General features: G+C 48.7%; 1 protein-coding gene across 3 annotated transcripts in view; it reads left to right on the plus strand.

Annotated features, from left to right (window-relative positions):
* The window catches only part of atp8b4 (ATPase phospholipid transporting 8B4), a 372477-nt gene that overhangs the window by 278060 nt on the left and 68003 nt on the right, over positions 1 to 26414 (plus strand). For all 3 annotated transcript variants that reach the window (XM_038813489.1, XM_038813490.1, XM_038813487.1), the window contains 5 exons: positions 10728 to 10886; positions 11798 to 11886; positions 13508 to 13704; positions 15651 to 15859; positions 17549 to 17592. In XM_038813489.1, coding sequence (XP_038669417.1) covers positions 10728 to 10886; positions 11798 to 11886; positions 13508 to 13704; positions 15651 to 15859; positions 17549 to 17592 — 698 coding nt within the window. The remainder of the gene's footprint in view (positions 1 to 10727; positions 10887 to 11797; positions 11887 to 13507; positions 13705 to 15650; positions 15860 to 17548; positions 17593 to 26414) is intronic.

Consider the following 26414-nt stretch of genomic DNA (forward strand, 5'->3'; position numbering starts at 1 on the left):
AAACCAGCCCGTGCCTTTCTTAAATATAACCACGCAGCTAGATAAAATTAATATCCTTAAGCGGACAATTAATCCGCACACTAAAGTCCCTTCTACATGGGGGTGTGGGGGGGAATGGGAAATGAAGGGAGGAACAAAAGAGAAGCTCTTTCACAAGGTAAAATGAACTCTACAGTCCCACATGACCTTCGGCATGTTTCCCTTTTGAGGGTGGTCCTTTAACCTGAGGATCACCACACCCTTGAGGGGCAAGGTTGGACGGCATGGTAGCACAGTGGGTAGAACTATTGCTTCACCGCACCAGGGTCCCAGGTTCGATTCCCACTTGGGTCACTGTCTGTGCGGAGTCTGCATGTTCTCCCCGTGTCTGCGTGGGTTTCCTCCGGGTGCTCCGGTTTCCTCCCACAAGTCCCGAAAGATGTGCTTGTTAGGTAAATTGGACATTTTGAATTCTCCCTCTGTGTACCCGAACAGGTGTCGGAGTGTGGCAACTAGGGGATTTTCACAGTAGTTTCAATGCAGTATTAATGCATGCCTACTTGTGACAGTAATAATGATAAAGATCAGAAGGCGGGGCCTTCATGAATAACCTCAGCCAGTAGGGGAATTGAACCTGCGCTGTTTGCCTCGCTTTGCATCATGAATCAGCTGTCCAGTCAACTGAGCTAAACCAGCCCCCCTCTTCACAAGACAGAAGGCGTGAAAAGTTAAACAGCAAAATGGGGTGATGGTTCAAAGCACAACTCCACCTACAAGTTTGCTCACGATTCGATCATAGTGGGCCGGATCTCGAATAATGACGAGTCAGAATACAGGAGGGAGATTGAGAACCTAGTGGAGTGGTGCAGCGACAACAATCTCTCCCTCAATGCCAGCAAAACTAAAGAGCTGGTTATTGACTTCAGGAAGCAAAGTACTGTACACACCCCTGTCAGCATCAACGGGACCGAGGTGGAGATGGTTAGCAGTTTCAAATTCCTTGGGTTGTGCATATCCAAAAATCTGTCCTGGTCCACCCGTGTGGACGCTACCACCAAGAAAGTACAACAGCGCCTATACTTCCTCAGGGAACTAAGGAAATTTGGCATGTCCACATTAACCCTTACCAACTTTTACAGATGCACTATAGGAAGCATCCTTTCTGGCTGCATCACAGCCTGGTATGGCAACTGCTCTGTCCAGGACTGCAAGAAACTTCAGAGAGTTGTGAACACCGCCCAGTCCATCACACAAACCTGCCTCCCATCCATTGACTCCATCTACACCTCCCGCTGCCTGGGGAAAGCGGGCAGCATAATCAAAGATCCCTCCCACCCAGCTTACTCACTCTTCCAACTTCTTCCATCGGGCAGGAGATATAGAAGTCTGAGAACACGCACGAACAGACTCAAAAACAGCTTCTTCCCCGCTGTTACCAAACTCCTAAATTACCCTCTTATGGACTGACCTCATTAACACTACACCCTGTATGCTTCATCCGATGCCGGTGCTTATGTAGTTACATTGTATGTATATCTTGTGCTGTCTTATTATGTATTTTCTTTTATTCCCTTTTCTTCCCATGTACTTAATGATCTGTTGAGCTGCTCGCAGAAAAATACTTTTCACTGTACCTCGGTACACGTGACAATAAACAAATCCATCCATCCATCTATCGAATGGGACAAGTAAAGAAACAAAATAAGGATGTGTCAATCAAATGGAATGGACAAATTGTTACAGTACAGAAGGAGGCCATTCTGCTCATTGTGCCATGTCAGCTCTCAGCAAGACCAACGCAGTGAGTCCCACTCCCCCAGTCTTTCTCTGTAGCCCTGGAATGATTTCCTCTTCAGGCACCAATCTAATTCCCTGTAGCAAGCCACAATTTAATCAGCCTCTCACCATACTCAGGCAGTGCATTCCAGATCCGAACCACTTGCTGTGTTTAAAAGAAAACACGTTTTTCTTTATGGTGCCACTGGCACTTTTGCGAATTCAGGAGCAAGAGCATCACTGGCACCTACTATCTGAAAACAAGATTGCAGAGTGATGATGATCTGAAACTGTTGAGCTCGTGTTTAGTCTTGAAGGTCGAGGAATAGCAACTCGTCTTTCATTAAATTTGATCAGGTTTAATTGAGTCAGCACATTTCTTCTTTTTTGCTCATTTGCTAATTCACCATCTGGCATCAGGAAGCTTGCCAAACCTTTGATGTACCTTAAAAAAAATCTGTAGAGCAAGGGAAGAAATTCGATACTGCTCTCCAACAAAGATGAAAACAGTCTTCTTATTGAATTGATAAATAAAGCTATAAAGATACATTACACTCATCTAAAATTTAGTTTAGTTTTAATGAGTACAAAAATAAAGCAAGAGTGTTAGTGAAAAATAGAAACGTCTTTTGTCAAAGCTTTTCATCTTGTACTCATCAGGGCATTCGCAAGAATGAAATGTATAAGGAAACGATTTATACTATATGAGAAGAGAGTGCTTGTTGGTTGGCAAATGGACTCTGGCTGAGATATAGAAGCCATATGGGCAGCACGGTAGCATTGTGGATAGCACAATTGCTTCACAGCTCCAGGGTCCCAGCTTCGATTCTGGCTTGGGTCACTGTCTGTGTGGAGTCTGCACATCTTCCCCGTGTGTGCGTGGGTTTCCTCCGGGTGCTCCAGTTTCCTCCCACAGTACAAAGATGTGCAGGTTAGGTGGATTGGCCATGCTAAATTGCCCTTAGTGTCCAAAATTTTCCTTAGCGTTGGGTGGGGTTACTGGGTTGTGGGGATAGGGTGGAGGTGTGGCCTTGGGTGAGGTGTTCTTTCCAAGAGCCGGTGCAGACTTGGTGGGCTGAATGGCCTCCTTCTGCACTGTAAATTCTATGATTCTATGACAAACAGTCTTTTGTTCAGTAATACTCAAGTTCTGTACTACCAAACAACTTTTGTAAAAGGAAGAGTAAAATATTGCATCTGTCGTTTTGAAAGTTACTATTGAATCTGAAAGAAAAGCCTGCATTTATATTTACACCCAGCCATCTCAAAGCCAATTGAGTATTTTTGGGAAGTGTACTCTTTGTCATAATGTACGAATTGCAGAAGCTCCGTGAACTCCCACAAGCAGCAGTGTGGTAATTATTACAATCCCAGACCAGGGCCGGGATTCTCCGCCTGCGTGATTCTCTGTTATGCCGGCGCCCGGGAGTTTCCCGACAGCGCGGTGCTGCCCCACCATGGGAAATCCCATTGACCGGCCGGCATAATGGAGAATCCCGCCGGCTGGTCGGGGCAGGAATATGGCGCATCGGGGCGGATAATCCCACCCCAGATCCCAACAGTGGCGAGGATACTGGACCGAAACCCCAATATTTTAGCATCATTTTTGTAAGACTAAGGAAAGAATACTTCACGAGGGGCTTTTCACCGTAACTTAATTTGAAGCCTACGACAATAAGCGATTTTCATTTCATTTCCAGAAGTGATTGCACGTAGAAATAGGGATATGGTATTTTAAAACAAAATTTTATTACTGACACAGTATTAAAATCTTTAACATCATACCCGCAAATAACTTCCAATTACCCCTTAAACCAGTGTTTTTCAAACCCTTTTCCCGAGACCCACTTTTACCAACCAGCCAGCCGACCTTCGCGAGACACCATTTTTAATGCGACAGGTGAGCCAGCTGGGTCTTCGCAATCTCACTTGCTTTGTCATTCAGTGTTATATTTCTGCTGAGGACTTCAGCTGACGATTGAAGTGCTCCCTGCATCCTTTGAAAAAAATCCAGACATTTGTCCTTGAATTCGTCATGCTCAGTCTTCAAATGCCTTTGACTTTTTAATTTTTTAAAAATAAATTTAGAGTACCCAATTCACTTTTTCCAATTAAGGGCCAATTTGGCATGTTCAATCCACCTACCCTGCACATCTTTGGGTTGTGGGGGTGAAACCCACGCAAACACGGGGAGAATGTGCAAACTCCACACATACAGTGACCCAGAGCCGGGATCGAGCCTGGGACCTCGGCGCCGTGAGACTGCAGTGCTACCACTGCGCCACCGTGCTGCCCTGCCTTTGATGTTTTGAGGATTTTAAACTTTCTTTGCCAGTACTTCCCTGCACATAACACAAATGGGCTTTGCATCCTGATTTGCATTTGCAAAATTAACAATGCCATATCGCAAGAAATCATTTTTATGCTGCTTTGTTTCCGATTTCGATTACTTCTTAATGGGTTGTTTACCAGAGGCCCTGGAGCTCTGTACAGAGATAACATTAGTACTCCTTGGTCCTGCCGTGGACACCCCTGAGCAGCTCTCTCCAGCAGATTCAGTTGTGGATCCTGGCCTGTTTGTGTCTCTGGCCTCCGCTTCCTTATCACAAAATGTTCCATCTTCTCTTCTTCACACAGTCCTGTTGCCTTACTTGCTGGCAGCTATAAAATGGAGGAATCTCTCCTCTGTCAATTTGCGCCAAAAACACGGATGTACAGGGCGTGTGATGTCAGTGTACGTGCCGGGCGTGTGACTTTCTGCTGCCGCTTCTGGCGGAAAGACTCCATCATTTGCATTCTCAACTTAAAGCCGGTTGCGGACGGCATTCTTTTTATTTTGACTGTGAAACTTGATTTCCAATACCTGATTTTTCCAAGCTTATGACGTTTTACTGCTGAAAATTGAAGCAATTTCAGTTGAACGTGCACATCCTTACATTTACACGCAAACTTTGCTTTCAATATATTCCCATTTCTTTAGAAATTTAAACAAGTATAGAAATAAAATACAATTTTGTTTTTACTTTACAATCGATGACTTTAGACAAAGTTAAGTAACTTGTCACACACACACAATGTCACAATATTTCTTACTAGTTCCACTGTATTGCACTATCCAAACATCCATGTCATCTCCTTTTCCATTCTTAAGAAGGCACTTGCTTCTTGGTTTCCAGAGAGTGGTGGCACAAAGTTCATCACCCGTACTAACTGGCCTCGTTTGGTTGGTATTCCTCGCTGGCAAACCTGGCTTCCCTCTCACTGTCCAGTAGCTGTTACTTCTGTTAGATTCATCCACCCCAGGCACAGACTGTTGACCATTTCCCAACCCATACGTCACGTTGTGGGAGTGCGAGCGGACATTGTGCTGGCCATTGTGCAGCTTGACCACAGGTCACATACTGCCGATGGGTGGGGTAGGACAGGCCGAGCAGCGCGCAGTGAGCAAGCACCAGCACGGAGATACAAGCTCGGGCCACCGTTAGCATCACGCACCCACCTGGCCAGCTGACAGCCCTTGTTTTCCCCCCACCCCCCCACCCAGCCTCGCGCCGCTCCCTCGGGCACCACAGCCAAACAGGGAATGGCCGTGGTTGACATTCTTAAAAGCCGATTGAAGTTGGTGAGCACTTCTTCCCACCATCGCTCCAAGAGCCTCCATGGGCCACAATCCTGACTCTGAAAACTCCTGTCTTAAACAATACTACTCAATACAGTGAATGCAATACCCTTACTTGCTATCTTTATTCACACTTGAACAACAAGAAATTAGACCATCTTAGCTCTCAATCCACCTTAAATATCAATGGCATGGAAGAATTCTTGCTTTACAGAGTTATTCTTTGGGAAAGAGATTTCTTGACTTGGCTTTACAACATAGATCTGATTCTGGCCCAAACCCCTGCAGAAACTCTGGCTGGATCTCTTCAAAAGTGGTTTTCAACTGGCTTGTTTCAGCTCTCCCTTAAGTCTGAACTGCTTTAAATACAGTTAGCCTCTTTTAACTAACAGTGAGAGCAGAACTGTTTCACTGTGCACACCTTTCAGCCAGATCAGAAATGTTTTCTCAAAAAGCCAGATGCCTTAGCTCCACCCAGCAATGACATAATCTCACCAAGCTGAAAATGAATCAACTCCCCAGCGAATCCCCTTAATCAAAACAAAATTGCATTAGCCCAAGTTTCTTTACGATGGCTAATTGCACCTCAGGCTCCTAAAAGTTTTGTTGTCTTTCAAACCAAGATCTTTTTTTTTTAAACATGACTGCAGCAGTCAAACACACTCTAGCCCAGGTCTTTAACCCTTACTTCACCAAGTACTTATAATCCAATATTGCTAAAATCCTACATTCATCACACAATGGCCAAGTAATCTGTTCTTAGGATGTTGATTGAGGCATTGATATTGCCAAGGACACCAGGGATAACTCCCCTGCTGTTCTTTGTAATACTGCCATGAGATCGTTAACATGCACTCACATCCACCCAGGGAAGCAAATCGGGTCTCTGTTTAGTATCTCATCCAATAGCACCTCGGACAGTGAAATGCTCCCTCAGTACTGCACTGGAGCACCAGCCTTGATTTTTGTGCTCAAACCCTGAAATGGGACTTGAACCTGGAACCTTGGGCAGGATTCTCTGATCCTGAGGCTAAATGTTGACGCTGTCAGAAACGCCATCGCGTTTCTCGACGGCGTCAACATGGTCTCATGACCAGTAATTCTGGCCCCTACAGGGGGCCCACGCCGCTCCAGCCCCTGATCCCGGGGTCAACTGGGCGCCTCGGGGTCCGTGCATGTGCAGTGGCACCGGCGGCAGCGCGTCCAAGCGCAGTGCGCTCTTCTCTGCTTCACCCCCAACGCAACATGGCGTAGGGCTAAAGGGGCCGGCGTGGAAGAAAGGAGGCCCCCAGCCCACGTGGTTGGCCCGCCGATCGGTGGGCCCCGATTGTGGACCAGGCCCCTTCCTGGGGTCGAACCCCCCCCCCCCCCCCCCCCCCCCCCCCCCCCCCACAGGTCCCGCCGGCAAGAGCAGATTAGAACAGCGGCAGCGGGACTCAGGTTTTTTGTTGCGGCCACTCTGCCCATCCCGGGCCGAGAGTAGCCGGGGTAGGCCCCAATGGTGCAGCGGAGAATCGTATCCCGGCATCGGGGCGGCGTGGCGCGATACTTGCCGGTTGTGGCGATTCTCCGGCCCGGCCCCGGGCTGAGAGAATCCCACCCCATGTGATTTCTGTTAAATTCACTTAGGGGGTGTGTGCTTCGCTTTGTCCACCTTTAATCGCCCTTCAGGTGGAGGTGAGCTGCCTTTCTGAACTGCTGCAGTCCATGTGGTGTAGGTACACCCACAGTGCTGTTAGGGGAGGAATTCCAGGATTTTGACCCCGCGACAGTGAAGGAACGGCGATATATTTCCAAGTCAGGATGGTGAGTGGTTTGGAGGGGAACCTCCAGGTGATGGTGTTCCCAGGTATCTGCTGCTCCTGGATGAAAGCAAATTACTGCGAATGCTGGAATCTGAAACGAAAAGCAAAATGCTTTGACAAAGAGTCATCGGACTCGAAACGTTAGCTCTTTTCTCTCCCTGCAGAGGCTGCCAGACTTGCTGAGATTTTCCAGCATTTTCCCTTTCGTATCTGCTGCTCCTGGCCTTATAGATGGTAGTGGATGCGGGTTTGGAAGGTTGGATGTCTTCAGTGGCAAGTCTTCTTCGAACTGGGCCACGGCTGACACTTTATTGAATGTGCTTCAACACGCGTCCAGGCTGTGTATTTCACATTAAGACTCCCAGCATTGAAAAAGTCTTTTCATTGTTCTCCCCTCTTCGCCTACCCCCCCTCTGCCCCCAAATTCTTTTACCGGTTATTTTGTGTCCTCTAATTATGCATTTCTGCCAATTGTATCTGCTCTAAAAAATCACCAGGTAATTTGAACCTTCTGTTAAATCTAAAGTTATCATCTAAAGGGGTGATGGTTTATAAATTCTCTGCATTCTGTCAGTGGGAGCAGTTGGCGGCTTCAGCCACCACGTTGTGCCCAGAGCAGGGCCAGGCACAACGGGCAAATCCAATCGGGCTGGGCGCTGGGCTGATTGCGAGTCACCTGACTTCACCCGATGCGATATGGATCTCGTCCTCATTGGGCACAATCCAGATCAGCATAACTATTAGGCCCATTTAAATACCCAGACGTCATTTTCACATGGTGCCCAGGGGTCAACGGGCACATCTGCGAGACATCGACCAGGTGCCGTTTAGCACTGGTTTTCCTAAACGAAGACCACGCGTGACAGCACCTCGGGTGGAGTCAGGTGACTCACGATCAGCCCAGCGCCCAGCCCGATTTGGGGCTCTCGTAGGATTCGCAGGACATTAGACCCCCCTGGGTGGTCAGAGACATGGCAGGATATTACCCTGGCACGCGCCCGCCACCAGGGAACCCTGCTAGGTTGGCAGTGTCAAGGTGCCAGGCTGGCACTGCCAGGGGCCACAAGAAGGTTGAGGGGGAGGGGGTGGTGAAGTTGGGTCCAGAAAGCAATAGGAGTGCAGAGATCGGGGTCGCCGGTGGAAATGGATTCCTGATCTGCGAGGAGTCGTTCCTACATTGGCAAGATCCACTAAAGTGTGGCCTTGACAGGGAGAAACCCCGAGGCCCATAAAACCGGCAGATAGCCGCTGAATAGCTGGGTAAATCTCGGCATTGCAGCCACCGACAAACCGGACTTAGCTTCAAGTCTGCTGCATTGCACCCATTGTTTACGTCAAAATTTTCATAGCAACAATCTTCCAGTACCCAGGTATCAATATGTATCTTGGGACCAGCAGGCGAATCATTAAGTTAGAGTTTAAGCACAAATTGCATTGGAGAACTGTTCCCTACACAGCAAGTGTGGGTTTGTAGAACAACAAGTGTCTGAAACTATTAGCAGTCGCCAAGTGCAATTGTTGATTCAAATAGCGACAATGAATAAGGTAATGAAACAATGTTCGTACAGTAAGGGGCATTCTTCTGATGTTAAGCTGCAGAATTTGGTCAAACTAAGTGGACCTTTACTTTGCAGGTGGGTGCATTATATTGGGTTTATGAGTGCATGATATTAATATTAGAGAAAAGTACAAGAGTGTTTAATTTCACACATGATATCGATCTGGATTATAAAATTCTTCAGAAAAATCCATAGGTGGGATTCTATGACCCCCCCCAATCCCCCCAGCCGTGTTTTCTCGGTGGGAGGCAGCGCACTCCCACCGCTGTCAATGGAAATCCCACTGCCAGCGAACGTCTAGAGAACTCTGGGCCATGTTTTTTATTCTTTCATGAATGTGGACATTGTTGTATTCTCTGTTCTGCTTTCAGATGCGTAGTGTTGAATAAAGAACACAAAGCTTTGTTAACGAACAAAACTGTAAATTTATTACACTACTGACTAAGATTCGTTCACATTCCTAAAGTAGACGGTTATTATATAAAGCTATGCTATCTCTAACTTACATAACTCTCAAGTCTCCCTGTGTCTGCGTGGGTTTCACCCCCACAACCCAAAGATGTGCAGGGTAGGTGGATTGGCCATGGTAAATTGCCCCTTAATTGGAAAAAAATAATTGGGTACTCTAAATTTTAAAGGGCCTCACGGTAGCATGGTGGTTAGCATCAATGCTTCACAGCTCCAGGGTCCCAGGTTTGATTCCCGGCTGGGTCACTGTCTGTGTGGAGTCTGCATGTCCTCCCCGTGTGTGCGTGGGTTTCCTCCGGGTGCTCCGGTTTCCTCCCACAGTCCAAAGACGTGCAGGTTAGGTGGATTGGCCATGCTAAAAATTGCCCGTAGTGTAAGGTTAATGGGGGGATTGTTGGGATACGGGTTACGTGGGTTTAAGTAGGGTGATCATTGCTCGGCACAACATCGAGGGCTGAAGGGCCTGTTCTGTGCTGTACTGTTCTATGTTCTATACAACTGCTCTCTATGCCTGACACTCTTCCAGCTCTATCCTAACTCTTAACTCCTAATCATTTTCTAATCTAATCCCAGAATCCACGAGTCACATGGTATTTATGATGTTCTGTGGTTCCCTCTAGTGGTAAGAAGCATTATCATTAACTTGTTAACTCTTTACATCCCAGTCAATATATATATCATTACAGACATCACTGGCTGGTCCAGTAATTATCCTTCCCTAATTGCCCTCGAAATAGTGGTGGTGAGCTGCATTCTTGAACCGCTGTTGTCCCTGTAGTGTAGGTACACCCACAGTGCCGTTAGGATGGGAGTTCCAGGAGTTTGACCCAGAGACAGGGAAGGAGCGGCAAGGCAGTTCCAAGTCAGGATGATGAGTGGCTGGGACGGGAACATGCAGGTGGTGGTGCTCCCATGCACCTGGTGCCCTAGGTGGCAGAGGTCATGGGTTTGGCAGCTTCTGTCCAAGGAGCTTTGGTGAGTTACTGGGTGCATCCTGTAGATGGCGCATACTGCTGCCGACATGCATCGGTGGTGAAGGAAGTGGATGCTAAAGGCGATGGATCGGGTGCCAATCATGCGGGGGTTGCTTTGTCTTGGATGGTGTCAAACCTCTTGAATGTTATTGGAGCTGCTTCCATCCATAGACCATAGAACAGTACAGCACAGAACAGGCCCTTCGGCCCTCGATGTTATGCATCCAGGCAGTAATATTGCTGGATCACTTTGTATTTTATTCAAAAAAATTCCCACCAAATTTCTCTGCTTGAATTAGAAAATAAAGATTATAATGCAAAGCGAGGGTAGTTCTGTTAATCACAGTTGGAGTGTGATTTATTTAATGAGCGAACACTCACATTTGTGCTGGTCAGATGCTTCCCATGTTGCTAAATTCTAGAGGTAGATGCACATGAGCGAAATGTTTGAAGCGAATAACGTTTCCTGGACTATTGTTAAAGTACTTACTAATGTATTGAGTGAATCTCCTTGTGTTGATGTGTTTATCTCTTTTTGCTGTGGCAGGGGAAATCATTTGCGAGCCTCCAAATAATAAATTGGACAAATTCACAGGGACGTTATTTTGGAAGGAGACAAAATATTCGCTCGATAATGAGAAGATGCTGCTTCGAGGCTGCGTACTACGGAATACCGAGTGGTGCTTTGGCCTGGTGATCTTTGCAGGTAAATCAAAGAGCAGTAAGGACTGAAAATCCCGATAGTCTGATCAAAAAGAAAATGAAAAATCTTGCTTTTCTATCGTGCTTTTTTCAACTCGGTACCGGCCCCAATGTGCTTTATAGCCTGTTAAGATCTTTGCGATGTGTCGTCAAAAAGCAAGCTCCCACAACCAACGATATGATAATGACCACATAATCTGCCCTAGTGACCTTAGATGAGGGATAAACATTGGCCAGGACACTAAAGAAAACTCTCCTGCTCTTCTTTGAATGCCAAGGGAATCTTTTATGCCCACCCGAGAGGGCAAATGGGGCTTTGGTTTCAAATGAATGAAATGAAAATGAAAATCGCTTATTGTCACGAGTATCCTTTAATGAAGTTACTGTGAAAAGCCGAGGACAGTAAATCTGACAGTGCAGAACTCGCTCAGCATTTCACTGAAGTGACTAGGTTTAATGTTCAAGTGTCTGGTGGGGTGCGGTGGGATTTGAACCTACATCTTCTGACTCGGAAGCAAGAGGTCCACCAACTGGGCCAAGGCTGACGCCTAATTATTTTCATAGGATTATAAAATACATACAGCCCATCAAGTCTGCACCGACTCTCCGAAAGAGCACCCTACATTGACCTACTACCCAGCTATTATCCCTGTAACGTTTTGGATGCTAAGAGGCAATTTATCACAGCCAGCCCACCTGACACATAATAATCTGCACATCTTTGGACTGTGGGAGGAAACCGGAGCACCCGAAGGAAACCCACACAGACACAGGGAGAACTTGTAAACTCCACATAGACAGCCACCCAAGGTCGGAATTGAACCCGGGGTCCCTTGCACTGTGAGGCGGCAGTGCTAACCACTGTGCCACCATCGTATTCGGTGATAGGTAGCAAACCTTCTCTTTATATTCTAGGGCCTGATACCAAGCTAATGCAGAACAGTGGCCGAACCAAATTCAAACGAACCAGTATAGACCGACTGATGAATACTTTGGTCCTATGGGTAAGTAGATAAATTAGAATGTGATTACTGGTCATCCCAGGCTACAGAGAACCCTTTCTGTTACACACTAGAAACATGGGCGGGATTCTCACATGAACGGGCCGCTCCCACGTCTAATTCTGGCCCCTATAGGGGGCCAGCACGGCGCTGGAGTGGTTCGCGCAGCTCCAGCTGCAGATCCCGGCGCGTACTGTGTGCCGTGGGATCTGCGCATGTGCAGTTGCGCCTGCACCAACGAGGACGTGCGTCGGCGCCAACACGCACAAGCGCAGTGGCCTCCTTCAACGTGGCGGCCCTGACGCAACATGGCGCAGGGTTACAGGGTCCGACGCGTAGGAAAGGAGGCCCCCAGCCACAGAGGCCGGCCCGCCGCCGATCAGTGGGTCCTGATCGCGGACCAGGCCACATCGGAGCCTCCCCCCCCCCCCCCCCGGGGTCGGACCCCCCAAAAGGCCACCAACCGACCCTTACACGCCGAGGTCCCGCCAGCCCAGAGCAGGTTAGAACGGCGCCGGTGGGACTCGTCTCTTTTCCTACGGCCGCTCGGCCCATCCAGGCCGGAGAATCGGCGGATCGGCCATGTAGAGCGGCCCGCGACCACCCCGGAAACGATGGCGCCGATTCCCCGCACTGCGGAGAATCGCGTGCCGGTGTCGGGGCGGTGTGGCCTGTTCGCGGGGATTCTCCGGCCCGGCGCAGGGCTGGAAGAATCCCGCCCATGATGTTGGATGGATTACTCATAGTGATGTGTTGGGTGTCTACAAATCCATGAATGAATTTGGTTCAATAATAAAGTGATGTTTCGTTACTCTACCGGCACTACAATAGCTTCATCAATCATCACTGTAAACACAGGTATTGAGGTTGAGTGCTGAGTATCCTGTAATTGTACAATATCCTGGAATCAGGTTGTTGAAGAACTAGGAGCAGGAGTAGGCCATCTGGCCCCTGAAGCCTGCTCCACCATTCAATAAGATCATGGTTGATCTTTTTGCGGCTCCACTTACCCACCCGCTCACCATAACCTTTTATTGTTCAAAATCTATCTACCTTTGCCTTAAAAACATTTAACGCGGTAGCCTCAACTGCTTCACTAAGCAGGGAATTCCACAGATTCACCACCCTTTGGGTGAAGAAGTTCCTCCTCAACTCAAGAAAATGGCATGGATGTTTTTACAGGGTTGGTGGGGGTGGGGGGTTAACTAGATAAGCACGAGATGAGAAACTGCTGATAGCATTGGATAAAGAGGGGTTGGAGGAGGCTCCGGCGTAACATAGAACTGTTGGGTTTTATGGCTTGTTTCTATCATGTAAACTTAGTGTAAACCAGTTTTCATAATGGTTGATGAAATATTGGCTTTATTTAAATATAAAAGAGCTGCTCCTCAGTATTTTTTTAATCTTCTGTTGTCTCCTCAGCCATCAACCAGGGGGAAGGGTGTAGGCTTGAGGGTAGCACTTCTAAAGATGCTTGACAAAACAATAGATAGGGCATCATATTTTGTCAAGGAGGGCTAATGCTGCCACATTTTAAAGTCCAGTGCCCTGCTGTGAGAATGTGAGAAAGTAAAGGAAATATCATCACTGTCCTCCTCTGTGACTGCAATGTTTCGCTCTTCAGATCTTCGGCTTCCTCGTGTGTATGGGAATCATTTTAGGAATTGGAAACTCCATCTGGGAAAGTGAAGTCGGATTTCATTTCCACATCTACCTGCCCTGGAACGAGTGGATGAAAAACGCGATATTCTCGGGATTTCTAAGCTTCTGGTCATACATCATCATCCTGAACACTGTTGTGCCGATTTCTCTGTATGTCAGGTGAGCCATTGTTCAAAGTGAATTCTTAACGGGAAGATTTACTGAGGTTTTCCTTCGACCTTCGCTTTTCATATTGAGAAGTGTAGTGGGTGCATCCCAAAGCCAAAGGTTGGTTGCGTAAGGCAATTTCCTCCAACAATCAGCTGGAACACATTTGTCAGAAGGAAAATTGTCTATAATTAAATACGAGAAATGTGACCGTGTGTGTGATATGGATAAAAAATGCATGTGCATATTAAATAAATGGCAATACATAGATTGGCATACAGATATAGGTAGAAAATAGGACTTCCATTTATATAACGGTGTTCACGAGCACTGGACATTTCAAAGTGCTTTACAGCTGTAATATTTTGATAATAGTACTGTATTTCCAGGGATTTTGATTAGGATGGACTAATCAGACCATAAGACCGTAAGACATAGGAACAGAATTAGGCCATTCGGTCCATTGAGTCCGCTCCCCCATTCAATCATTTTTTTTAAATTAAGGGGCAATTCAGCATGGCCAATCCACCTACCCTGCACATCTTTAGGTTGTGGGTGGGGAGACCCATGCAGACATGGGGAGAATGCGCAAACTCCACACGGACAGTGACCCTGGGCCGGGATCGAACCTGGGTCCTTGGTGCCGTGAGGCAGCAGTGCTAATCACTGTGCCACCCTCCGCAATTAAATCATGGCTGATATGTTTCTCATCCCCATTCTCCTGCCTTTTCCCCATTACCCATGACCCCGTTATTAATCAGGAACCTATCTATCTCTGTCTTAAAGACACTCAGTGATTTGGCCTCCACAGCCTTCTGCAGCAGAGTTCCACAGGTTCACCACTCTCTGGCTGAAGAAATGCCTCCTCATCTCAGTTTTAAAGGGTCGTCCCTTCAGTCTGAGGCTGTGGCCTTGAATTCTAGTTTTTCCTATTCGTGGGAACATCCCTGCCCATCCTTCTAAACTCCATTGAGTACAGACCCAGAGTCCTCAACCACTCCTCATATGTCTATAAACTTTATAAATGGTCAGTGTGAAATTCTGTTTTTAACAATTAACAGTCAAGGTAATTAGGGGACAGGAACACAGTTTGTGAGAAGCTATATTTGATGAAATTATGACTCCAAAGGTCTGAATTCAAAGGTTTTTCTGCTTTGAAGGAATAATATAGAGGGATACGGCACTAGGACGTTCTGAGGGTTTTGGCCAAGGGTGGTACCATGATCAGTACAGGCTTGGAGGGCCGAAGGGCCTGTTCCTGTGGCGTATTGTTCACAGAGTATCCAGACTGTCTTCGCTGCTTCTTGTTATGTATATTTACATTCTACTTCATTCACAAATACCAGTCATTCGTACCTTGTAGATCAAGCACAACTGAGGACTCTAGTGTTAGAAATTAAAACTTCCACCCTTAAAATTGTTTTTCTTTTCATTGGAAGGGTTTTGCACCTCGAAACCCTCAAACCTTACGCAGCTAATGAAATACTTTGGAAGTGGAATCACTGTTGTAATGCAGGAAATACGGCGCAACAAACTCTCACCAACAACTTTGTGATAATGGCAAGATAATCTGATTCTGCAATGTTGATTTAGGGCCGAATATTGGCCAAGAGACCAGAGATAGCTCCCTGCTGTTCTTGGAATAGACGAGGATGTTTATTTGATTTGGTTACTTCTTTGATGTTGCTTCCTCAAAGCAAGCTGTCGTGGACACTTGTTGCTAAACAGCATCCTATTTTTCCTTCAGCTACTTCTGATTTTTTAAAAAATAATTGCCTTTGAAGATTCCTCGAACTGCTGTTCCACAGTGACCTGAATTTCAACACAAAAACATCCTTCCAGATATTTGCATTGTTGCGTTTCAATGTTTCAGTCTGGTTTTCAACTGTTCCTTGTTGCAATATTTTCTTTTTTTCCCGGGTGATCTCAATTACTTTTTGACTTTGTGTCCATTTCAGTGTTGAAGTCATTCGACTTGGCCATAGCTACTTCATAAACTGGGACCGGAAGATGTACTACGCCAAAAAAAACACATCGGCCGAGGCACGCACCACAACCCTTAATGAAGAGCTGGGGCAAATAGAATACATATTTTCTGACAAAACGGGAACACTGACGCAGAATATAATGATTTTCAACAAGTGCTCAATTAATGGGAAAGCCTACGGTAGGTTTCTATCCGTTTTTTAAATAATTTCCACTTTACAAAAGCAGTGGCAATGTCAGAGAAGTGAGACCTCAAACCCAACTATAATATTCCTCCATTTCCTTTTTTTTTGTAAAAATGTTGATTAATTATCAAGGGGAGCAATTGAATGATGCTGTCTTTTCTGGTGGACCTTTCCTGTGATATCGTTGATGTGATTTTTGCAGAAGAGGCTCAAACGTGGCTGCATATGAGCAACAGTGGGGTCCACAAGTGAGACCTAAAACTGATACAGAGACCTGTGACTAAGAAACTGATGTTTTGGGCAGTGAGAAAACTCACCTCATGAAATACTGACGCGTGAAGCATAAAGGGCTCTCTTTACCCTTCTTCGAGATTTATATTAGTGACAAAATGCCATTTCTAAAATTTTAATGATTTTGTTCTGTATACATAGTATACCGATATCAAATATGCAAACATAATCCGATCTATTACACAATATATGCTTACGAGGAGAATTAGTTTTTTCGCTATTTGTTCATCCTCACATGTGAGTAAGTGCCAGTCTGTTGTCCAATCATGAAGAGTGCAGCCTCGCGTAGCCAGATCCTGCCTTTACCCAGCATTCCTGTAGGCACACTCCCGGTGTGGGAGTAAAAAGGCATCCTTCATGACTGAAGGTTGCTGCTGACATTTCCGATCAACACAGGCTGGGGATTAAACCTGTGCTGGGATTCTTCCAGGTCTGTAAAGTTTAGACACAGGACAGAAGTCTCACATCTGGGACCAAGTCCCATCCCTGGGACGGGGAGTGTCTCCCGTTGTGGAAGGTAAGGGGAAAATCCCACCTCGATGCAATTAATAATGTATCGGGGGCTTTTGGGCCATTATCTGTGGCGGTAGTGGCTTGATGGCACGCATCTCGCCATCATGTCTGGGTGCCATCACTGACCCGCCATTGAAGAGAGCACTCAAACTGGAAGATGACAGTGGCAGTCAGTTCCTCGGAGTGGCAACCAGTGTCGGATTGCCACTCCGTACCTACCCACTTGCCAGTGCCATATTTCCCCGGGCCGGTCTCACCCGTCTTTCCGGACTGAGGCCAGCCGAGATTAGATTTAGATTAAATTTATTGCCACATGTACTGAGGTACAGCGAGAATTATTGTTCTGCGTACAGTCCAGACCGATCGCTCCGTACGTGAAAAACATAGGACATACGATAAATAACTATAAATAACTATGACATAGACATCGGGTGAAGCATATGAAATGTAGTGCTTGAACTGTAGAGAAGATGCATTGAAAGATCAGTTCAAGTTGTTTTTGAATCTGTGGTGCGTGTTCTCAGACTTTTGTATCTCCTGCCCGATGGAAGAAGTTGGAAAAGAGAATAACCCAGATGGGAGGGGCATTTGATTATGCTGCCCGCTTTCCCAAGGCAGTGGGAGGTGTAGCCAGAGTCAGTTATCCAGGTAGCGCAGCTTCCACCGGGGCCTCGTGCCAAAGTCTTAACAGCGTCAGATCCTTCTGACTCTGAAGGAGGTCACGACTCCTCTTTTTACTGCACTAGCTGCCATAAAGCTGGAATGTTTAAACGTTAGTACACCCGCAGTTAACCCGCTGGTTTTGCATGTTATCATCTCTTTTTTTCCTGTAAATAATGAATGGAGACTCGCATGATTTTGTTTTTTCAATTATTTTCTAGGCGATGTCTATGATGAGCTGGGACATAAAATGGAAGTATCTGAGGTAAGGGTACTGTAAAGTTAATGAAAAGGTGATTAGAGTTTTCCAGATGTTTGTAAGCTGAGAGATACAACAATGCAATTGTGCTAAAAAAAAAAATTTTCACATGCCCAGCTTTTGTTCAGGAAGTGATCTGCCCTTTTCATCCCGACGTTCATCCACACCAGGCCTCAACCCAAAACTCTTGCCCAAAATTTGGACGGGGTTATGGGGCTAGGAGTGGGGGATTGGACCTAGGTAGGATGGTCTATTGGAGCAAGGGCCGGTGCAGACTCGATGGGCTGAATGGCCTCCTTCTGCACTGTAGGGATTCTATTAAAAAAAAGACTTGTTCTAACGCACTCCTGGCTGGTCTCCCACATTCTGCCCTCCATGAACTTGAGTTCATCCAAAACTCTGTTGCCAATGTCTTAATTTGCAGCAACTCCCCTCCCCTTTCAGCCCTGTGCTCACTGACCCTACACTGGCTCCTGGTAAAGCAACATCTTGATATTAAAATTCTCCTCCTTGTTTTTAAATCCCTGCATGACCTCAACCCTCCTTTTCTCTGCAATCTCCTTCAACCACAACCCTCCAAGATATCAGTGCACCTTATTTTGGCCTCTTTTGCAGTCTCATTTACAATTGCTCCAACATAGGTGGTCGCACCTCAGGCGCAAAGCTCTGGAGTTTCCTGCCTGTATCTCTGCACACTCTGCTAACTCACTTTCTTCCTTAAGATGCTTCTTAAAACCTACCTCTTTGAGCAGACTTTTCCTCTTCTGACTTAGCTGCCTTGGTGTCATACTTTATTTTATAACTCTCCTCCTTTACATCCTCCTTAGAATGTTTCATTCCGGGGCAAAGATTATGTATAAATATATCAAGTTGTTGTGCGGGGAATATTGGGTGGGATTCTCCCTCTCTTTCTCCCCCTCCCCCGCAGCCGCATGTTTCTCGACAGCAGGGGGCGGCGCGCCGTTTGCTGACGGCAGGACTCTCTGCTTCTGCCACTGTCGATGGGAATTCCCATCGGAGCCAACCCGCGTCACCGGGAAACCCATGGGCGAGGGTGCGCTGACGACGGGACCAGAGAATACGGAAAAGTCCAGCCACTGTTACCCACGTGCTTAAATTTCCCGTGTATAGGAACGCACAATGTCTACGAGTGGCAGATCCTGAGTGAAGTGTAAATGTTGAGAACTCTGCTTAATGCACAGGTCCGTGTAACGTCTTACACACCAGAAGGGCCTGATGTTTGCTGGCTGAGATACGGTCATTTGTTCTGGCAGCAACAATAGAAATTCCCACGGAAAGTCAGCATTAATAAAACATACAAACAGTAATAAAGTGCAAGCTGCTCTACGCACACTCTGGGAAAAGTGTGAAGAGGACAATTTTGTCATTGTTATGATTCTTTTTCATGTGAATTTTAACAGCTTATGTAACAGCAATGCGTGAGTAATGTTTGTAATTATAGTATATTAAATGTGCAGTTCTCGAGGTCAAAAACTGGTGATAGAAATTCATCAGATTAAAGCCTCGAGGAGCCATAATATATTCACTTGCACCTTGTGTAACCGGAATTAATAACTTGCAGTAAATCTAGTTTGTGTCTAATTCAGCGGAAGGCCAAGCGATCAGATTGCATGTAACCTCATCAAAGTGTAATCTAAGACTTCCGGTTGCGGCTATGACTAGCTAAGCCGCACATTTGGAAGCTCCTGCAACAAAGGTGTTTTTGGGCCAATTGGAGGGCCCCAACGGCGCTGAAAAAACGAATCCCGGTGGGGGAAGGTCCCCTGAGGAGAACTAGACCGATTTTATGGTCGGTACCCGGAGTGGAGCGGCAAGAAAAACGGCAGCAGCTCCCCAAAAAAAGCGGGGGAAGAAAATCAAAATGGCGGCCGGCGGTGCACCGGAGGAGTGGAAGAAATGGGCGGAGGAGCAGCAGGCCGCTCTCCTCCGTTTTTTCACGGAGATGAAAGTGGAACTCTTAGAGTCCATGAACGCGACGGCCACCAGGTTGGTGGGAGCCCAGGCGATCCAAGAGGCGTCGATTAAAGATCTGCAGCAGGAGATGGCCGCGAGGGAGGAGGAGGCCACAGTCATCGGGGCAAAGGTGGAGGTGCACGAGGCACTCCACATGAAGTGGCAGAGCCGCTTCGAGGAGCTGGACACTCGGATGAGGAGGAAAAATTTGAGGATCCTGGGCCTGGAAGAAGGCCTGGAGGGGTCGGATCTCCCGGGATATGTGGCGGAGATGTTGAGCTCCCTGATGGGGGAAGGGGCCGGTCCGGCGCCCCTGGAATTGGAAGAGGCATACCGGGTCATGGCCAGGAGGCCTAGGGCAAACGAGCCCCCGAGGGCGGTGCTGGTGCGGTTCCAGCGGCTAAGTGATCGAGAGAAAGTCCTGAGGTGGGCTAAAAGGGAGAAAAGCAGCAAGTGGCAGAACTCGACGGTAAGGGTGTACCAGGACTGGAGTGCGGAGGTGGCAAAGCGGCGGGCCCGGTACAACCGGACAAAGGCGGTGCTACACGCGAAAAAGATCAAATTTGGAATGTTGCAACCGGCGCGCTTGTGGGTCACCTACAAGGACCAACATCATTATTTCGAGTCCCCAGAGGAGGCCTGGACCTTTGTACAAGAGGAAAAGTTGGACACGAACTAAAACCTGGGAGCACCGGCGGTCGTAGCCGCCGGGGGACTCTTGATTGTGCAAGTGGCCCTTTTCTTTTTCAGGCCAGGTCGGAACTGGGTAACAGTTTCGTGGAGTGTTTGGGGTGTTTTTTCTCGAACGGTTGACTTTTCTGAATATTTTGAAGGTTTCGAGTTGTTGGGTGTTTCTGTATATTTGTACTGTTGAAATCTCTATTGTGGGTCGTTGGCTTCTTATGGGGTGTTTTTTCCCGTTTCCAATTTCCCTTAGTTATTTACCCCTCTTACCCTTTTTCTTTGGGTGCTTGGGGGGGTTTTTTGTTCTTTTTTTTCTTTTCGGGTTATGGTTATCTGCGGTTATTTATACTGTTTGATGGAGGGTGATGGTTGGGCACACTGTTAGTTGATAGTTAGTTAATTATTTTGTTATTTAAGTATGTAGTTAAGTATTTATGTATTTAGTTGCCATTGGGTATTTGTATTTATATCGTTAAGTTGGGGAGACGGGACGGGGGGGAGCGGGTTGATTATGCGGGTCTTTCTCGGGGGTTTTAAGGGGATCTTTCACGGGCGCAGATGGGGTGAACCGGGAGGAGTCGGAATGTGGCAGGAGCAGCCGGGTCAGCGGAGACCAGCTGACTCTCGGGAGTACGATGTGGGGTACATCGCGGCTAGGAGGGGTCCTAGCCAGGGGGGGGGGGGGGGGGGGGAGGGGGGGGGGGGACTGGGGGGGGACACCGGGTTGCTGCTAGAAAGACCAGGGACGAGAAGGGGAGAGCCGGGGGGGGTGGGGGGGGGGGGTGGGGGGGGGGGGGCCATCGCTATGGGAAGCGGGTCAGAAAAGAAGGGATGACCCGGGGCGAGCAAGGGACAAGACATGGCTAATCGACAGGGAGTAGGGACGGGTCGCTCTGCGACCCGATTGATCACGTGGAACGTAAGGGGGCTGAATGGGCCGGTCAAAAGATCAAGGGTCTTCTCACACCTGAAGGGACTGAAGGCTGATGTAGCAATGCTGCAGGAGACTCATTTGAGGGTAGCAGATCAGGTCCGCCTGAGAAGGGGGTGGGTGGGACAGGTGTTCCACTCAGGCTTGGATATCAAGAACCGGGGGGTGGCGATTTTGGTGGGAAAGAGAGTGTCGTTTGTGGCGGCAGAGGTGGTGGCAGACAAGGAGGGCAGGTACGTGATGGTGAGGGGTAGGCTGCAGGGAGAGAGTGTGGTACTGGTAAATGTGTATGCCCCGAACTGGGACGACGCGGGTTTTATGAGGCGCCTGCTGGGCCTCATCCCGGGACTGGAGGCAGGGGGCCTGATCATGGGAGGGGACTTTAATACGGTGTTAGACCCTGGGCTGGATAGATCGAGTTCCAGGACGAATAGGAGGCCGGCAGCGGCAGAGGTGTTAAGGGGGTTCATGGAGCAGATGGGAGGGGTAGACCCATGGAGATTTGGTAGGCCTAGGGCGAGGGAGTATTCTTTTTTCTCCCACGTCCACAGAGTGTACTCTAGGATCGATTTTTTCGTATTGAACAGGGGGCTGATACCGAGAGTGCAGGACACGGAGTACTCGGCCATTGCGATATCGGACCATGCACCACATTGGGTGGACGTGGACATGGGGGAGGCGCGGGACCAACGCCCGTTGTGGCGCCTGGATGTAGGGCTGTTGGCGGACGAAGAGGTGTGCAGAAGGGTGAGAACGGGCATTGAGAACTATCTGGGTACGAATGACACAGGTGAGGTGCAGGTGGGGACGGTCTGGGAGGCCTTGAAAGCAGTGATTAGAGGAGAGCTGATCTCCATAAGGGCACACAGAGAGAGGAAGGAGAGGCAGGAAAGGGAGAGGCTGGTGGGGGAGCTCCTAGAAGTAGATAGGAAATATGCGGCGGCGCCAGAGGAGGGGCTATTAAGGGAGCGGCGTAGCTTGCAGGCCAGGTTCGACCTACTGACCACTAGGAAATGCAGTGGAGAAGGGCGCAGGGTGCGGCGTATGAGTACGGGGAAAAGGCGAGCAGGATGCTGGCACACCAGCTTCGTAAGCGAGATGCAGCCAGAGAGATTGGGGGAGTGAGAGAGAGGGGTGGGGATGTAGTGCAGAAGGGGCAAGAGGTGAATAGGGTCTTTAGGGACTTCTATAGGGAATTGTATAGGTCTGAACCGCCGAAGAGGAGAGGGGGAATGAAGAACTTTCTCGACAAATTGGGGTTCCCAAAGGTACAGGAGGAGCTGGTGGAAGGGTTGGGGGCGCCGATAGAGCTGCAGGAGCTAATTAAAGGGATAGGCCAGATGCAGGCGGGGAAGGCGCCGGGGCCGGATGGGTTCCCGGTGGAGTTTTACAGGAAATTTGTGGACTTGGTGGGTCCAGTGCTGGTGCGAGCCTTCAATGAGGCGCGCGAGGGGGGGGTTCTGCCTCCAACAATGTCGCAGGCCCTGATCTCCTTGATTTTGAAGCGGGACAAGGACCCGGTCCAGTGCGGGTCCTACAGGCCTATCTCCCTCTTAAATGTAGATGCCAAGCTGTTAGCAAAGGTCCTGGCAACCAGGATAGAGGACTGTGTGCCAGGGGTAGTCCATGAAGACCAGACGGGGTTCGTGAAGGGACGCCAACTTAACACAAATGTCCGGAGATTGTTAAATGTGATTATGATGCCAGCAGTGGAAGGGGAGGCGGAGATAGTGGTAGCGCTGGACGCGGAGAAGGCATTTGACAGGGTGGAGTGGGAATACTTGTGGGAGACGTTGGAAAGGTTTGGGTTTGGGGAGGGATTTATCAAGTGGGTAAAACTGCTCTATTCAGCTCCGATGGCAAGTGTGGTAACAAACGGGAGGAGGTCAGAATATTTTGGGCTCCATCGAGGTACTAGGCAGGGATGTCCCCTATCTCCCTTACTCTTTGCATTAGCGATTGAGCCGTTGGCGATGGCACTGAGGGGTTCAGGGGGGTGGAGAGGACTGACAAGGGGAGGGGAGGAACATCGGGTCTCGCTCTATGCGGATGATTTGTTGTTGTATGTGGCAGACCCGGAGGGGGGAATGCCGGAGGTAATGGGGATACTAGCGGAGTTCGGGGACTTTTCGGGATATAAATTAAATCTGGGGAAAAGTGAGGTCTTTGTAATACACCCGGGAGACCAAGGGGAGGGAATTGGGAGGCTCCCCTTCAAAAGAGCAGTTAAAAGTTTTAGGTATTTGGGGGTGCAGGTGGCAAAGAACTGGGGGACCCTACACAAGTTGAACTTTTCCAGACTGGTGGAGCAGATGGAGGAGGAGTTTAAGAGGTGGGACATGGTGCCGCTGTCGCTGGCAGGGAGGGTGCAGTCAGTTAAAATGACGGTCCTCCCGAGGTTCTTGTTTTTGTTCCAGTGTCTGCCCATCTTCCTCCCCAGGGCCTTTTTCAAGAAGGTAACGAGTAGTATCATGGGGTATGTGTGGGCACATGGCACCCCGAGAGTTAGAAGGGTCTTTTTGGAGCGGAGTAGGGATAGTGGAGGGCTGGCGTTACCCAACCTTTCAGGATATTACTGGGCGGCAAATACATCGATGGTACGAAAGTGGATGATGGAAGGGGAGGGGGCAGCCTGGAAGCGCATGGAGAGGGCGTCCTGCGGCAACATAAGCTTAGGGGCACTGGTAACGGCACCATGGCCGCTCCCTCCCACGAGGTATACCACGAGCCCGGTGGTGGCGGCCACCCTCAAGATCTGGGGGCAGTGGAGGCGACACAGGGGGGAAGTGGGAGGTCTGATAGGGGCACCACTAAGAGGGAACCACAGATTTGCGCCGGGAAACACAGGAGGGGGATTCCAGAGCTGGCAGAGGGCGGGTATTAGACAACTGAGGGACTTGTTTATAGAGGGGAGGTTTGCGAGCCTGGGAGAGCTGGAGGAGAAATTTGGGCTCCCCCCGGGGAACACGTTCAGGTACCTCCAAGTGAAGGCATTTGCCAGACGACAGGTAGCGGGGTTCCCCGCGCTCCCCGACAGGGGGGTGAGTGATAGGGTGCTATCAGGGGTCTGGGTCGGGGAGGGGAAGATCTCGGACATCTATAAGATTATGCAGGAGGTGGAGGAGGTACCAGTAGAGGAGCTGAAAGATAAGTGGGAGTTAGAGCTGGGGGAACAGATAGAGGACGGGACATGGGCAGACGCCCTGGAGAGGGTCAACTCGTCGTCGTCATGTGCGAGACTAAGTCTCATTCAATTTAAGGTACTGCATAGAGCCCACATGACGGGGACAAGGATGAGTCGGTTTTTCGGGGGTGAAGACAGGTGTATTAGATGTTCGGGAAGCCCTGCGAATCATGCACATATGTTTTGGGCATGTCCGGCACTGGAGGAGTTCTGGAAGGGGGTGGCAGGGACGGTGTCGAGAGTGGTGGGGTCCAGGGTCAAGCCAGGATGGGGACTTGCGATCTTCGGGGTTGGGGTGGAACCGGGGGTACAGGAGGCGAGGGAGGCTGGAATATTAGCCTTTGCGTCCTTGGTGGCTCGGAGGAGGATCCTGATTCAGTGGAGGGACGAAAGGCCTCCGAGTGTTAACACCTGGTTAAACGACATGGCAAACTTCATCCAATTGGAAAGGATCAAATTCGCCCTGAGAGGGTCGGTGCAGGGGTTTTCCAGGCGATGGCAACCCTTCCTAGACCTCTTGGATCAGAGATAGAAACTGAGGCCATGACAGCAGCAACCCGGGAGGGGAGGGGAGGGGGGGGAGGGGGGGGGGGAGGGGGGACAACGACGAAGGAAGTACGGTAGCGGCGGGTGGCACGGGCAAGGCCTGCCCGAGGACGCTGCTAGAAATGATAAGTTGGTCTGACTGTCGGTTCGCCGGCGGGGGGGGGGGGGGGGGGGGGGGGGGGGACGCGCGGGTAGGGGGGGGGGGGATTTTTTTTTTTTCTTTTTCTTGTTAAGTAGGGGGGTTTGACTTTGTTTTGTTATAATTTAAATGTAAATGTAGGGGGGGTTAAAATGTTTGTATTTTGAAAAATTCAATAAAAATTATTTTAAAAAAAAAAGTGTAATCTAAAGTTTACCTTATTCTGTTCATATTATTGGTTAATTGTTTGCTTTGATGCAAATGTCCCTTTGTACAACTCGTGACTTCAGGCAGAATCTTCCGTTCTGGAGCATAAGTCCAGTGGCAGGCAGGAAAGCCGTGAGATTCCAGACGGGTGGAGGAATGGCTGAACTTGAGCGAACTCCCACTTTTCAGCTTATTAGTTGTGCACCAGCTCCGCATTACTCCTCCAGAGTCCTTGCAGCCACAGTTCATACTGGTGAAGCTGACAGATGTGAGCAATCACATCCCGGCTCGCCTCTGGTATTGCCTTTCCCTCATCTCGAGATAAGATCGCCACCTGAGATACATCCATGGTCGGGCCAATGCCTGTTGTTGCAGTGTAGCCTGTTTGGCAGCATCGTGACCTTCTTTAGGCCCCGCTGCCTCTGCTGCTCAGGCGCTTGCCCCCCGTGACCCTGTGCCAACCCACAATGGGCCCTCCTTCTCCTCACCTGGATGAGAGTCATTAACAAGACAGGGTTGCCTGCAGCCTGCATCATTGCTGTGAACAAATTGAAGCGACACATTAAGTGAGCATGCCCTTTACAGGTTTCCCTCCATCTCAAGGCCCTTCACCTGGCCTCTATCCAGACATGACATCCTTACCCCACTATCAGGTAAAGGATTAGAGATGGGTGTTCTTCCATTCATACATGAATCTGTATGGAGTCACTGATCTTTAACCAGGGTAATGAGAGGCATGTGCAAGAAACCTCACACGGACACTTTTCCACTTGTCTCCACTACCCTTGAAGAACTTTAGAGAGGCTATGGCCCTGGAAGAATAGAAAGGCTAACTGTGTGATTCCGTGTCAGCCTTGACCATTCACCCAGGAGGATGGAAGTTTGTAGTCATGACTTGGCTCCACCACCTGTGCCCCTTGGAGGCATCCAGCTCCTACCCTCACTCCTTCCCTCCATCTCTCCCTTGATCCTGACCTCTGACTGCTGCTGATGGCAAATAACGCAAGGTGAGGAATGGTGATAATGGGCAGGTCGATGGTCCTGAGGGAAGTTGGTGGGTGGCAGGGGGAGGGTAGAAGATGGTGAAGCGAGTTTGAAAGGGGATGCGCACCATTTTTCCAAACTGATCTTGGACCACCACAGTTAGTCAGTCAGTGAGAACC

The sequence above is a fragment of the Scyliorhinus canicula genome, chromosome 12 (assembly GCF_902713615.1).
Source record: "Scyliorhinus canicula chromosome 12, sScyCan1.1, whole genome shotgun sequence".
Classification (NCBI taxonomy): Eukaryota; Metazoa; Chordata; class Chondrichthyes; order Carcharhiniformes; family Scyliorhinidae; genus Scyliorhinus; species Scyliorhinus canicula.